Consider the following 14,340-nt stretch of genomic DNA (forward strand, 5'->3'; position numbering starts at 1 on the left):
TTCCAACATTGAGCATTGAGATGGACTAAATATTCCAAGGCAAAATTACCATTAAAACCCATTTCCTAAATAGCCTAATAATTTCCAGAGTGGTCATTTATACCTTCTTGCACGTCACCGTTACACCTATCATTCGTGAGATCTGTTAATCCGCAATAAAAAGCTCCACAGTGCTGTTACTTACAGAATGTAAATTACTTCCCTTGGAACTACCTTAGAACTAGAACGATAACGTTCCTGGCAATTATTCAAAATTTACCCCATTGATAGAGAAACAATCAGCTGAAATGACTAGGTAAGTTTTTAGAGAATTAAATAAGTCTCCAGACTCCAAATGTCATAAGTTGGTCTTCGACTTGGACTTTTCAACACATCGATGATTGAGTAGGACTCAACTTAAGACTGGCTACTAAACTGTCTTAACTGAGGTCATAAGTTATCGTTTGACAAAGGATAACTTTTATGTGTCGAAATTGTCTGTTGTTTCCCAAATTTCTCAAATGCCAAAAACTCGACAATATTTAGGTTTATGCATGTTATAGTTTAATGCTGGAACGTTAACTTTATGGACGAACCTTTGTAATTTGATGACCTTGGAAAAAAGTTTTCTCGGTATTGAATTGTAGTCAAAGGGAGATAATAAGTTATAACCTTGGTCTGTAGTCACAGAAACAAACAAAATGTGGCTACAAACTACAACAGTTATAAATTACCTCCCTTAGACCACTAAGTCGCGCTTTGGGTAATATCCAAGAACTTCATATATTTCAGTTTAACTGATGCCATCACGAAGCAGAACCAGCGAATATTTGATATTTGTCTATCAAGTTCTAATTTGTCAGAGAATGAATTGGACGATGCTTTGATTTTGGCGGTTAAACAAAAATCAACTGAATGTGTGGGGAAATTACTCAAAGCAGGAGCTGATAAAAGGGTCTGTGATAGAAATGGAAATTCTTTAATAATTTTATCTGTCAGTTCAAATGATCCGAAAACGACAAAAGTATTATTAGAAGCGGGGTGTAAAATTGATGCTAGGGGAAGTAGCAGATGTACAGCGCTACATATTGCTGCCAAAAGAGGTTCAGATGATTGTTTAGATTATCTTATAGAATTCGGAGCCAATGTTAATTCTAGAGACTCTTCTCAATCTACACCCTTGATACTCGCAGTTCAAAATAAAGGCTATTTTGCTGTAAAATTATTACTAGATAGTAAATGTGTGATAGACTCTACAGATTGTCTAGGGAAGGCAGCCTTACATTATGCTAGTCAAATGGCAATGGGTGTAGATATGTTATTGAGATATGGAGCTGACCCCAATATATGTGATAATGATAATAATACGCCATTACTGCTGGCAGCAACAGAAGGGTTTGATAAAGTTGTTGCTTTGTTGATTCAAGCTAATGCCGATGTGAATATAGCTAATAAGACTTCGAAACGAACGCCCTTGCATATCCTGTCATTGAAGGGTCATTCGAGATGTATTGAAGATTTGGTATTAGGAGGTGCTGATATTAATTTATTAGATTCTGATAGAAGAACACCATTATGGTATGCGACTAACAATAACCGGATAAAAGTGGTCAAATTACTATTAAAAGCCAATAGTACAGTGGATCTTTTTCAGTGTCCTAAACAGCAACCTCCCGAAACCTGCCCAGTTAAACTTGCTTTTGACAAGTGTTTGTGTGATATTATTAAGCTATTTATAATCAGTGGTTACGATAATTCACATGTTAAATTGTATTTATCACAATATCGTGATATGGAAGGGTATGCAGAGTTATCACGATGGCAGTACCACAGTCACGATGTGATGTCATTACGTTCAATGTGTCGACTGTGGATACGACATTATTTAGGAAATATGTTTTATCATAATCTTCTTACTTTACCAGTACCGGATAGAATTCGACAGTATTTGTTAATGAAGGAATTGGATGAGGTGTGAATGCATGCTGTTCAGACTAGACCTAATTATTGAAAATTTCCTTGAGGATTTGAATATTAATGGAATGATGCATACAATAAAAGAGACTCACGGGGAAGTCACTGATATTTGGCCGAATAGATTGAGGTTTTTGCAACGAATGCGACATTCTGTTCTGCTTTTCTGTATCTAGTCTGGTATTTTTGGAGGGTCAGATTAGACTAAAATATATCATTATGTCGCATGCACCAGACATATTGATAGTGGTGCCTGAATTATTACCTCGGACATTGCTTGTGATTGGAAAGCTAATTCTAACTTTCATGCATACAACATGAGATTAGATTTCCTCATCTGCGTTACTGTCAGCCGGGGGCATCATATTTAGGGCAAAAACGTATAAAAATCATATCTTAAATTTATTGGAAATGAAGTGGGGATAGGCCAGTGATTTCAGCCGTTGTAAATTTGACTATACAGCAATTCTAGAATACTTTATTCAGCATCAATACAAGTAAACTTTGGTCATTAGTTTGCATTTTATGTTGCACAAAACAGTGAGTCTGAAACATGCCGACTCTGTTCTAATCTCTGCCAGAGAACAACATCTATATATTGTATATTGCTTCGATGGCACATTATATGTTTGTTGCATAGAAAATGAAATATCTGAATGCCTAAAGATCTTGAAATTTGGTTTCAATGCCCAAATTTGAAACGAAATATCTATACCAGAGCTAGAACAGAGTCAACCTGGACTACATAATAGTATAAATTTTACAAACAAGCAATAAACTCAATATAAATTAGGAAAATGTACATAAAAATGTAAAAGCACGGCACCGGTAATTATAATGTAAAGTGCATTAATTTTGAGAATTAAGAAAAAAATTCACAGCAATAACAAAGTTAGTGAAATATTTACATGATAAAACTGTATCAGCATATTTAAAAATTAAAAGTTAGCCCGAATTGATATATGATATAAATATGACGCAGACACGGGGTTGTTATAGATAATTTAGGAAGTAGTTGCAATACCCCAAGGTCATTATTGCTCAATATATAAGTTAAAAGTAATTTATCAATTATATAATATATACGTGTAAAGTATTATGTAGCTTAAAGTTAGTCAACTTCATAAAAATTCAGGATTAATTCTTAATCAAATTATCACAAGAAGCCTCATTTAAAACTACAAAGGCAGAATAATATATTGCTAAAATAATTTCCCTTCGAAAAAATATTTTACCACTGTAAATTTTAAGTTAGAGGTTACAAGAAGGATGTATGTTATTACATTACAATTCCCTCAAAATGGTCTATTCCTAATAGGTTTATAACAAGGAATCATATCACTAGACATTCGTTCAATCGCTTTAAAAAAAATACAAAAGATAGCTTGCGTTGCAAGATAACATACGCCCACTAGCAGCTGTCAGAAATAATAAAACAGTCTTTAGTGACTAAAGTACGAATTTTCTCATATTGAAGAAATTATTCATGCTGAATAATTCCACAAATTTTTAAAATCAATATCAATAACCCAAATACAAATATAAACCATCTTCATAATGACATTGACACACAAAATAAAAATCAAAAGAATCTGTAAAAAATTGTCGCCTGTGGATTGAGCACAGGGTTGCACAATAAAGCTAATAGAGTGAAACGTCAAGTCAGACACGATATTTCGGTGAAAAATTATCCGATCATCATGAAAATCGATAGATCATCATGAAAATCAATAGGGATCATCTTCATAACGACATAGACATACAAAATAAAAATCAAAAGAATCTGTAAAGAATTGTAGCTTGTAGAGTGAGCACGAGTTGCACAATATAGCTAATAGAGTAAAACGTCAAGTCAGACACGATATTTCGGTGAAAAATTATCCGATCATCACGAAAATCAGATGACATTGACACACAAAATAAAAATCAAAAGAATCTGTAAAAAATTGTAGCCTGTAGAGTGAGCACGAGTTGCACAATATAGCTAATAGAGTAAAACGTCAAGTCAGACACGATATTTCGATGAAAAATTATCCGATCATCACGAAAATCAATAGGGATCATCTTCATAATGATATTGACATACAAAATAAAAATCAAAAGAATCCATAAAGAACTGTAGCCTGTAGAGTGAGCACGAGCCAAATGTGAGCGGACGGACGGACCGACGGACGGACGGGGTGATTACAATATACGCCCATCTTACGTGTGGGCGTATAACAAACACAAGTTTCTCTTTAACTTTATCAATAATAATATATATATAAACCGACCCTGACACCAACCCTGACATATTGAACTATCTAAATAACTCAATTGATAACGATCTGCATAGTGTTATAACAGAAGTCAGTGCAACATTAATAGATCGGTGATTAACACAACAAAGTTTATGCTTGGTAAGATAAAGGCTACGTGACTAGTAAAATATAAATATTCTAACACTATAACTAAAGGAAAGAAGCATTTCAAGCAGGGGTTTTCAGCCTGGGGGTAATTACCCCAAAGAGAGTAATGAGGTGCTTTGTAGTCTAGCATAAAATTTTTGGACAATTACAATTTAAGTCATTCTATTCAGTCAGGCTATATTCTCCGAATTTTTAGACAATGTAACGGTATGTCTGGAAATTGTATCCCCCCATTGTACTTGCACATAATCTCCTTAAATGTATATATACAACAAATCAGTACAAGGTTATATATTTTTTTAATCAGCGGTTTGTTTCAGGGACGTCCCGTTTGAGCTATAGTTAAAATATTTTTGAACCTTTGGTACATGTTTTATGTGGCGAAGGACAATCAAGTACATCTCACCTAACATGACTGGTCAGCATCAATGTATTATAACTAGAATTACACAAATTAAAGGGGGGCTGTCGTCTATCCCTGTAACTTTTCAGAATCATATTCCGATATCCGGTTGTCATACAATATAACAAAACTTTCCGCACTTCCTCTGTGCTTTCAACAATCTTGTGTGCAGGTTAAGCGTGTATCCAAATGTAAGATTTTGATTGGATAGGTTTGGAATGGCGCAAATTAAAGCTGGAAATATTAATCGCGTACTAGTAATGTAAAAGTTGTCTTCATACTAATAGCTTCCCTTGCCAAAGTTTTATTTCAGAGATTCAAAAGAGGTTCTCTACTGTAGGGGTGTTTACCGGGGACGAAAAAAGCTTCATCGATTTTCCGTGCAGCATCTGAGGAGTGAGGACTTTGTTAACTTGAATAGAATCTGCCATTTAAATAATTTGATCAAATATCTCTGGAACCTTAGACGTTTTTTTTAAATCAAACCTACAAATGTCCCGGATATAATATATACAATAAGCAGAAAACATCCTTTGAATCCCATAAGTACATCCTATGTCTACCTACAGTGGCACAATTGGCCGGATCCTTTGTTGAACCCATTTCGGCATTGAATAGGGACTACTCCATGCATACTTGGAACTGAATAAGAAGTAACCTATGGACATGTACGATATTGAAACACCTATGAAGATTTCCAACATAGACATATATTGTGATAGAATGTATGCATTGATAGCATGTACACCAACATCAAACGCTGTTCCAAGAATAGAATCTAGCTCCACTCGACCATTCTTATAACTACTAAACCAGTCTAGAGAACTCCAATCTATAATCTGTGAATAAAAAGACGAATTAATCATATTACATTTTCTTAAAAACATTTGTTAATGATTGCAGTTTCTCACTATAGGAGGTAATAGGCATGAAAAAGTTTTTTTTTTAAAGTTTTTGGAAGCCTAACATGTCAACATAGTGATGACTGTAACCGATCATTTTCTGGACGTGTTCTAGACCAGCTATAAAATTAATACCTCGGTGTATTTTATATAATGCATGTGCTTAAGATATCGACTCGCCCTATGAATTCCGAAATGGAATAGGCTCATTAAGTTAACTATTTCTAAGAAAAGGCCCCATCTTCCATTTATAGTTATAATATTACCATGGATTTACCTTTTTGGCCAAATAAGATTGATCCCATGTGAAGAAATAGAATAGGTGTTGTATTATTTGTAAAGTTGCTAACCATTTCAGTTTCCCAATGTAGATAAAGTTAGTTATAAATACTGTTAAGGCATCAACCAGAAAATATAATCTTATTCTAACTAAATCTCGTCTTGGTAGCATGCGAATACGTAACAATATGGCTAGATGTCCTATTATATGATAACATTCTAGTGTAAACAGTATTGAGGCAACGAAATTAAATGATGAAAGAACCATCTTTGTGGCCTGCAATACAAAAAGGTATCATTACAAATAGATTTATTTATTATTTAATCTCTAATCCACTATAACTTACCAATATACATTGGATAATATAGTAATAAAAAAATACTTAATATCCAACAAAACATCAAAATACCTCTATTGCATTCACATGCTAATGTTGATATATTTTTAGTGAAGGCTAATAGAACTGATCAATTCTATAAGCGCATAAGCCCAGGTATTGTTATGTTCGAATCAAAACCGCATAGGCAAATACCAAAAAACCGTCTACGCAATAAGCCTGTAAATAAAACTCAATATCAATGTACACAAATATACCAAGTTTCAAAATATCAGATCAAATTTGTAGCCTACTGTGAGTATTTTATAAATATATAGAAGTAATATACTGCAGAAATTAGACATTACAAAGACAAAATCGTAATACTGATGTTACATGAAATGGATATCCTCTGTAATTAATTTCGTTTCATTTACTGAAAAAAAAAAATTACCCTATCAATGCTATTTCTATTGCATATTTACACTTCTACAGTGTAAAGCATCGGTCCATATATTACTAACACCAGGAGAGTGGGCCGACCAAAAATATAATACTACACTAATAAGAGTGTTCAGGGATATCTCAAAGAGTGTATACGAGCTGTTGTTACAGCGTTTAAAGTTACACCCACCACGGTGTATATAATACACTATATTAGGTATAATGCAACACATGAAAGAGTGAAACAGCTCATTCATGGGCTGATGTGAATCAACAATTTATTTAGTGGCTACTTAGTTTCCATCTATTTAGGTTTAAAGTTTGTTAAGAATTTTAACAGTGAAGTCTCATTCGCATTCATATTTTTTGACTGGCTTTAGTCAAGAGTAGGCCTATTTGGCTTCGTCAAAAACTAACCTTTCATCAAAAATTCGTCCACATGGGCGCCTATAAAGTGATTCTTGTCTAATCATTGGCAGACTGAACATAAGATTTTTATACTTTATAGCCTAGATGTAATTTGGATAGATCGAGACAGATATCGAAATCTATCAGCTGGTAACGGCTTTAAACAACGAGGCTTTTAAACCTTTAAGTAAAATTATTTTAAACCAAAATATTAAGTTTTAATAGTTGAATTGTTTATTAACTATATACGATTGTTATTTAATGAAGCTTAGCCTATATGGATATATTTACCTTAACGACGATTGACTTATGATATTATACTATTAGGTTACACTTTATCCTTCAGGTATATATCCTATATCTCAACTACAACATTTGTATATTGAAACACTCGTAGCAAATCCTTTGCTGATAAAAAAAAATCGGCAACGTTCGTGATATGAAAGGGTTTACCGAATTCTTTTTTTAAGCAGGTGTACGTGATAACACAGAATGCCCAATGGTGTCTGGATATTATGCAGAGTAATATGACGTCATTCATTCATAATAGACTATCAAACCGTATGAATAACCATGTAATTAGTAGACTATAAACTAATATAATTAATGAATATTCGTTTTATTTTATTGGTTTTCGATTTCTATGGCCCAGATATAATTTCTGTCGACCCAATATAATTAAATCTAGGCTATAACCTTAATGTTCTTAGATTCACAAAGGAAGTGAGGCCAACATTGCTACATTTCAATGACAAGGGGTATTAGGCTACTATTAGTTATTAGAACAAAATTATAAAAGAACAGAATATTGAAGAACACAGAACGATCAGTATGATATTGAATCAAATCGATACTGGTCTATTGTTTATTCATTCCTTCATTCATTCGAGGGGCTCATTACTTACATTATAGCCAACAGCAAAATCGATTTTTAAAGATCCCATATTTGAAGCACACACATTCGTTATCAATTAAACCATACACTAAAAACTTACCCAGTAAATTTCAAACTAAACAGAAAATGTTTGACCTAAATTATCCCCAGCTCAAAGTAATGTCCTTGGTTTTGTAGTAGAAATACTGATGAAGTGACATTTTTCTATAAAAATATGTCGGTCAAATCTCCTTTCACTCATTGGTTGAGTATGGTGTCCCAGTGCTATCACTAATAATCCTATACAATAGCAGTATGAGTATCCATGTTACATATTCGGGGAAGTCAACGGATTTTGTGATGCCCCAGGTTGTCATTCTTTTAAAACCATGTGAGGCAACCAAACATCTAAGTGGATTCTATTCAGAATGTTAAAATATTGATACAATTTGAATTTAAAGGATGACTGAATAGGAATACTTAAATCTTTAAATGTGATTAAAATCATTTATTTTTTCAAGAACATATAGACGCATACTTCTATCACTTTTATAAGATATTTGTTTTCAAAAATGCTGATTTTGTTCAAATAACACCGATTGTTGGCACGACAAATCTAGACTTGATATCGTTATGGGTCAGATATCAATTAATGCAGATGTTAATTGTATTTTTTGAAGCATTAATGTCGTTTGGCTTTCTACTGACCTAGTACGGAACACCTCGTCTCTTCCATAGAATGATGGCCCGAAATATGCCTCCTTTCAGTCTCTGAACCACGAAATTTAAACCATCTTGCTATTGATGTACGTGATTAGTGCAGGGATATCATTGAAAATGTTACTCGAGTTCACTGGTCGCCTCTTGACGAACTGACTAAATTTGGGAGGCACGGGTTGCGCCCCTTAATTCATTATTAATTTCTTTTCATAAAACAAACGAGTCCTTGCCGATTTATTAGTCCCATAAAACACACCCTCTCGGAACAAGCCCCTTGGATTTGGGTTTAAAAGATCATAGAAAAAACTCGATCGTGTTTAATCCTATACATAATTTTGACCGTGAAGGCGAGATCCCATCTTCTTTTTTTATATCATAATCCCGGAGATATTGTCTCCCTTTAAAGCTATGATTCCATATACGCGGTTAGCCTAATCCGGGCAAAATGGATAAGCATGTAACCGGAAGAAAGGAGTGCTTTCGAATGCGGGATGAGATATGTCACGCGGTTGCGAATGTGGTAAACTGAATGACCTTGAGTAGCGATTCATGCGACAACTTCACGATACACTTCGATGAGGGAATCCATGATACTACGCACGTAGACACCAATTTTGTCAAATCATTGCTCTGGCCTGGTTTCATTTCCCGTCGAACGCCAATAAATACTATTCAGTTTATTAACAATTGAGGGCTACTATGATTAATATCCCATATAGTAAGTCTAGCTCAATGGTCGTCGGTTAACTTGACCAAGTCAAAAGATATGAGTTACACCCCTTTGCCAGAAAACTATTTTAAATTGTACAGTAAAAAAGATTGAGAATATGAAGGAACTTGTCAATGTTGTCTACGAATCACAAGGCTCTCAAGCGCGAGGCAAAAGATTTACCCTGTTAATGGAGAAATACAAACTAAATGGCTGAAACTGCAGTTTCAACATTTTAACAAATAGTAAATTAAGCTCTCTGATTGCCATTTAAATTAACCAATAAAGCATAAATTGCAACCCTAATTTCATTTTTATTTATCGAAGAAAAACAAGTCTTTCCCTCATATTTTTATAATATTTAAAATTCTTTCCTTTTGAAAATACCTCGGGCCAATCCCCTTTGTATGCAGGTTTTAAATATCCAAAAACCCTATTTTATCCTATAAGTAACTTTACACAATTCTCATTAGTTGTTCCAGGTTGGCAAATCTTTGGAGCATTGAAATGTCAATAGAGTCTAATCAAAGCCTATTCCATGCTTGAGACTCTTTCATAATATATGTAGCCTGATTTATTTCAGACTAATCAAACCACTGTAATCAAATACGTTATTTTAATCAATATTTTTATTAAAAATTCAGAGGAGATGATGTGCTATCTCTGATCAATTTGTAGTAATCCAGCATCTATTAGAACTTTAATCTTTCTCTTGAAATCACCATCAGCATTATGAAGGATTCTGAAATGAGTTTTCAAGAAAATCATTACCATGTGATACAAATACAAATGTTAAAGGGACATTGTTTTCTCAATACTAGTTTTACCACATGATAGAGCTTAATTTTAACTACCTATAGCACTTTTCACAATTAATATTGGATGCTAGTTCCTCTACAATTAAACAGAACACCACTTAAAGACTATGCAACTAGAACAGATGAAAATCATTGGCAATTGTAGCTTAATTCTGACTTCATGCGAAGAGATAATTGTTTTTGGCTAAGGTTCTTTCTATTATGGTGGCAATAAAGATAAACTTTTTCTGGATGAGTTTCTTGATACCATAGAGCCGAAGGTAGGGCTTGATCTATTAGTTCGACAAAAAATGGTTGGGTTACCGCATATCATTGCTAACAGTTCTACTTTTAGTATCAAATGATTTTTTCTTACAGATGATGGGATGTTTGCACTTTTGTACTATAAACCAATCCTAAATCATATGAGCCTATGACATAGTTAACATATAAAATTACCTTTCTCCAGCTTTAGGGTTGTTTTTCAGGGTATGAAATAGATTCTGAATTTTTTCATCCATGAGAACCTCTTTGACTTTTTCTGAACTTAAGATTTCTTCAAGTCTGTTTTCATCTTCTGATTTGATATGAGGTTCACTGTCAGTATTCTGAGTTATCAACACAGGCCCTTTCCCCCCTTCAGTTTTATTTGATGGATTTTTTTCAGCCAGCTGAGAAAAGTGATTACCTGAAAAGTAGACAATACCTTTAGAAAAATGATGTGTTCTTAACAATTGATATGCATACTGAGGAGGGTACTGTTCAGTTAGAATCACATTGAAACCTTCAGAAGTATCTATTCATGACCTTATAATTTAACAAATAACATTGAGATAAAATTTATATTTCTAAAAAAGGCAAGAGGTAATTGCAGTGAGATAATTCCCTTTTCTCAAAATACAGTCAATTCTTGTTCATATAACTTACCCATTACACCACAGAATTCTTTTAAAAACTTTTGCATTTCAGCATTATCAGCATATTTCTTCATAGCACCTTCTGGATTATGTTGAAATTCTGCTATAGCAGCAGAAAACTGTGGATTTGAAAGTTTACTGTACAAAACATCATTTTTCTCTATCTCTTTTAACAAATCATCATTCACCCAATCTGAAAGTCAATTTGTGTGTTTTTCATATTAACTTAACTCACTGATTATCTTGGAATCTTGGTTCATATGATGAACAAAGAAATATTTTTTGATATGAGGGCATTTTCAGGATTTGAACCTACCATTCAAGTCACCCGGAAGAAATTTTACAAAATCCTTTCTTAATGACTTTAGTGCTCCAGTCATCATTGGTCAAACACAAAATTTTTCAAGTCCCATTTGATAACCAATCAAATTGTTCTATTAAATTTTCAAGTTTTGATTTTTTAAAATCAAATTCTATGAAACAATGCCCAAGAAGCCAAAGCATGCAATTGAAGAAACATATAACAAAAATGTCACTGGAAAGAAATATCTACAGTTGTGTTAAACAGTTAAAATGGAATAATTTACCTTTATTCTGGAGAAGGTTTCCTCCTGCTTTCATTGCATCTTGTACTTCATTGATCCTTAATTCATCGTTTGTTTCAGTCTTTTTGATATAAGGCATAGTTTCACATTTACTGTCTTTATTTTTAGAAACAGGTGTCACTTTGTCTTTAGGAGAACTAAATAAGAAGCCCTTCTTCATTCCACCAAATGAATTAGACTTTGTATTAACAGTTTTGTCTCTACCGACACTTTCTTTTTCTGTTTTTACGACTGGATTTGATGTTACTTCTAAGGTTTTTGATTCCTTGAAAAAGAGTAAATAAAATGATATAAGCCTAAAGGTTTTTGTTCTTATCCAATTAGACTATCTTTTAGATTGAATACAATCACAAAATATTTCACTGTTTAAAATAGTAGGCTTACTCATTACATCAATTCCTGAGCTGTATAGAAATATTTCAATATCCTTTTAATTAATCAATACCAAAAATGTACAAAAATCTCAAAGAAATCTTCAATTAAGCCTGGGTTTCTTTAAAAGAATTTTAAAGAGGATTTACAAATTTTTTATGCTTTTCAGGGACACCGATAGCATCAATTTGCACCAGTCAAATTTTCATTCCATCTGTAATTCCTCCACTTCCACCAGCAAAATGTGTTTGATAATATTACTAATCGCAAAATTAGTGATTTCATAAAACACTTTTGTAGTTAAGTAGAATTTCTAGAAACACAGACGTCTGATTGAAAATTGGAATGGCGCAAATTGATGCTATCATTGTCCCGATACACGTACAAAATTTAGAAAACCTCTTTACAATCCCTTTACACATTATCAAAAAACTTGTTCAGTGGATATCACAGAAAACAGTCTACATGCATCATATCAAGAAAATATATAAATGGTAGTGTAGTTACATGTACCGGTATATAATCTTTCATAATTTTCTTCTCAGGTCGTATTTTGTCTATTTCCTGTAACATATGTGACATGTCCTCTAAAGGAGGGATATCTAAAAAAAAAGAAATTAACACATTTGAATATTAATACAATCCTTTTCCAAGCAATTTTAATGTGTATTTGAAATTTACATTCAAGCTAAGAATATGAAATTTTGATTACAAGATCCGCTCTTTTACGAGCTTTCGAACAGTACCATGGCGGTAAGTGGTCACCCACGCTATATCACATCAGAGGAATGGGTCAGGCTAAATCATCCAAATACCTACCATCTAGTTCATTTTCCATATTTTAAATATTTGTGTGATGCTATCTAAACTTCGCGATTATTTTTTTTCTCTTCACTTTCTCCAGCTCTTTCCTTTGTCTTTATTTTGAGTCAGTGATTCAATGATTACTGCCAGTCAACATTGTGAGTGACTGGGCCTGGCACTGCTGAACTAGAACTAGAAGTAAGCAAGTAGATTCTTGAATCAAAAGTTATAAAATCAATTATTGGGCATTTAGCAGATTGGTGAGACGTAAAAATTACTATTTCTTCAATATCTAATGCTGAAAATAAATAAGGCCCGTGTATCGAAGGACGCGGAATCTGAATGTGACCGGAAGTATTAATCAAAATAAAGCCGGCGTTCGTTTTTTTTCCCTTGAGGTTACGATTTTTTCCGAAATAATCATTTCATGTGTTAAATAAGTTATTTTAATACATCAAGATTCTATAAATGAAATACTGAAAGAAGATTTAATTATTTATTCATGTATTCACACCAGTTGGATTTTTTTTTTCAACTTGTGTACTTCAATCGAACAAAACTGGACTTCCTGCCTTAGACCGGAAGCACGTGTTCTGATCTCTGAAGGTAAACAAATTGTTGTTTATGAATTTTTATATTTATGTAAAAGTTTTACACATTACAGTAATGTTTTGGAGATTTTTTATATTGATCTTTCTTAGTAGGACAACACATTTGTTCTGGGTATTATACAATGTGTACAAATCAGTTCCACAACCCATATTGTCATTAAAATCATGGTTTTCCAACTGTGAAGAGAATATCAAATATTCTCAAAGATGGGATTATTAATATTAATCCTGTTGAAATAATGTATATTCATAGGGTTGTAGGATTGAGGAATGTTTCACATATGGTAAGACAAATACAAATGATTTACAGGATCAGAGGACTACATAGTTAGTTGATTAATATTTTGATTAAAACAAAACTATGATTTTATAGGAACTGAATAAAAATGAAAAAGAAAACAGAGAAGAAAATGGTTGATACAGACGAAACTGAAATAAAAGGTAAAAAATAATGAAGATTAATATAAATTTTTCCATTATATCTTATCAACGATATCCATTTTAATTGCAAGAGTGTACAGGTGTTGAATATGAACTATATGAAATATTACAAGTCAACCATGGTTGTTTTGTTGATTTGCCTATACGTTTTGAATTCCACAACCCTATAGGTTAGCCAAGCATTGTCGGTCATAATGGTGAAAATCAACAGCCCTGGTTTGCATTCATAAGAAAGATTTTAATTTTTATAACACGGCTTGCTTTTTATGTTGTAGATGACTCTGTACCAAAAGCAAAGAAGACAAAAGATTCAACAAAAAAAAAAGCTAAAAAGAGAAAGGTTTCATTAGCAGAGAAAGTAGAAGAAGGCGAAGAA

General features: G+C 33.0%; 3 protein-coding genes across 3 annotated transcripts; 1 reads left to right on the top strand and 2 right to left on the bottom strand.

Moving 5' to 3' along the window:
- Positions 1-287: 287 nt before the first annotated feature.
- Positions 288-1,957, top strand: LOTGIDRAFT_167731 (hypothetical protein; the record flags this gene model as incomplete). Its single annotated transcript, XM_009065244.1, has 3 exons — positions 288-295; positions 772-934; positions 1,634-1,957. 3 exons carry the CDS (start codon positions 288-290, stop codon positions 1,955-1,957), a joined length of 495 nt encoding a protein of 164 aa, XP_009063492.1.
- Positions 1,958-5,327: 3,370 nt separating this feature from the next.
- On the bottom strand, positions 5,328-8,058 carry LOTGIDRAFT_235727 (hypothetical protein; the record flags this gene model as incomplete). Its single annotated transcript, XM_009065245.1, has 3 exons — positions 5,328-5,603; positions 5,944-6,222; positions 8,020-8,058. 3 exons carry the CDS (start codon positions 8,056-8,058, stop codon positions 5,328-5,330), a joined length of 594 nt encoding a protein of 197 aa, XP_009063493.1.
- Positions 8,059-10,022: 1,964 nt separating this feature from the next.
- Positions 10,023-13,221, bottom strand: LOTGIDRAFT_204592 (hypothetical protein). Its single transcript, XM_009065246.1, has 6 exons — positions 12,928-13,221; positions 12,622-12,710; positions 11,719-12,001; positions 11,142-11,324; positions 10,674-10,902; positions 10,023-10,159 (listed from the first exon to the last, which is right to left on the bottom strand). Exons 1-6 carry the CDS (start codon positions 12,944-12,946, stop codon positions 10,075-10,077), a joined length of 888 nt encoding a protein of 295 aa, XP_009063494.1. The 5' UTR covers positions 12,947-13,221; the 3' UTR covers positions 10,023-10,074.
- Positions 13,222-14,340: the final 1,119 nt, after the last annotated feature.

This window comes from Lottia gigantea (genome assembly GCF_000327385.1).
Source record: "Lottia gigantea unplaced genomic scaffold LOTGIsca_69, whole genome shotgun sequence".
Lineage (NCBI taxonomy): Eukaryota > Metazoa > Mollusca > Gastropoda > Lottiidae > Lottia > Lottia gigantea.

Bases quoted from the DNA above. Each gene is read 5' to 3' on its own strand.
- LOTGIDRAFT_204592 (XM_009065246.1), bottom strand. The intron at 10,903-11,141 runs GTAAGTTATATG...TCTACTTTTCAG, and splicing joins AGAATTCTGTGGTGTAATGG to GTAATCACTTTTCTCAGCTG. The intron at 10,160-10,673 runs GTAATTTTATAT...AACTCATTTCAG, and splicing joins AACCCTAAAGCTGGAGAAAG to AATCCTTCATAATGCTGATG.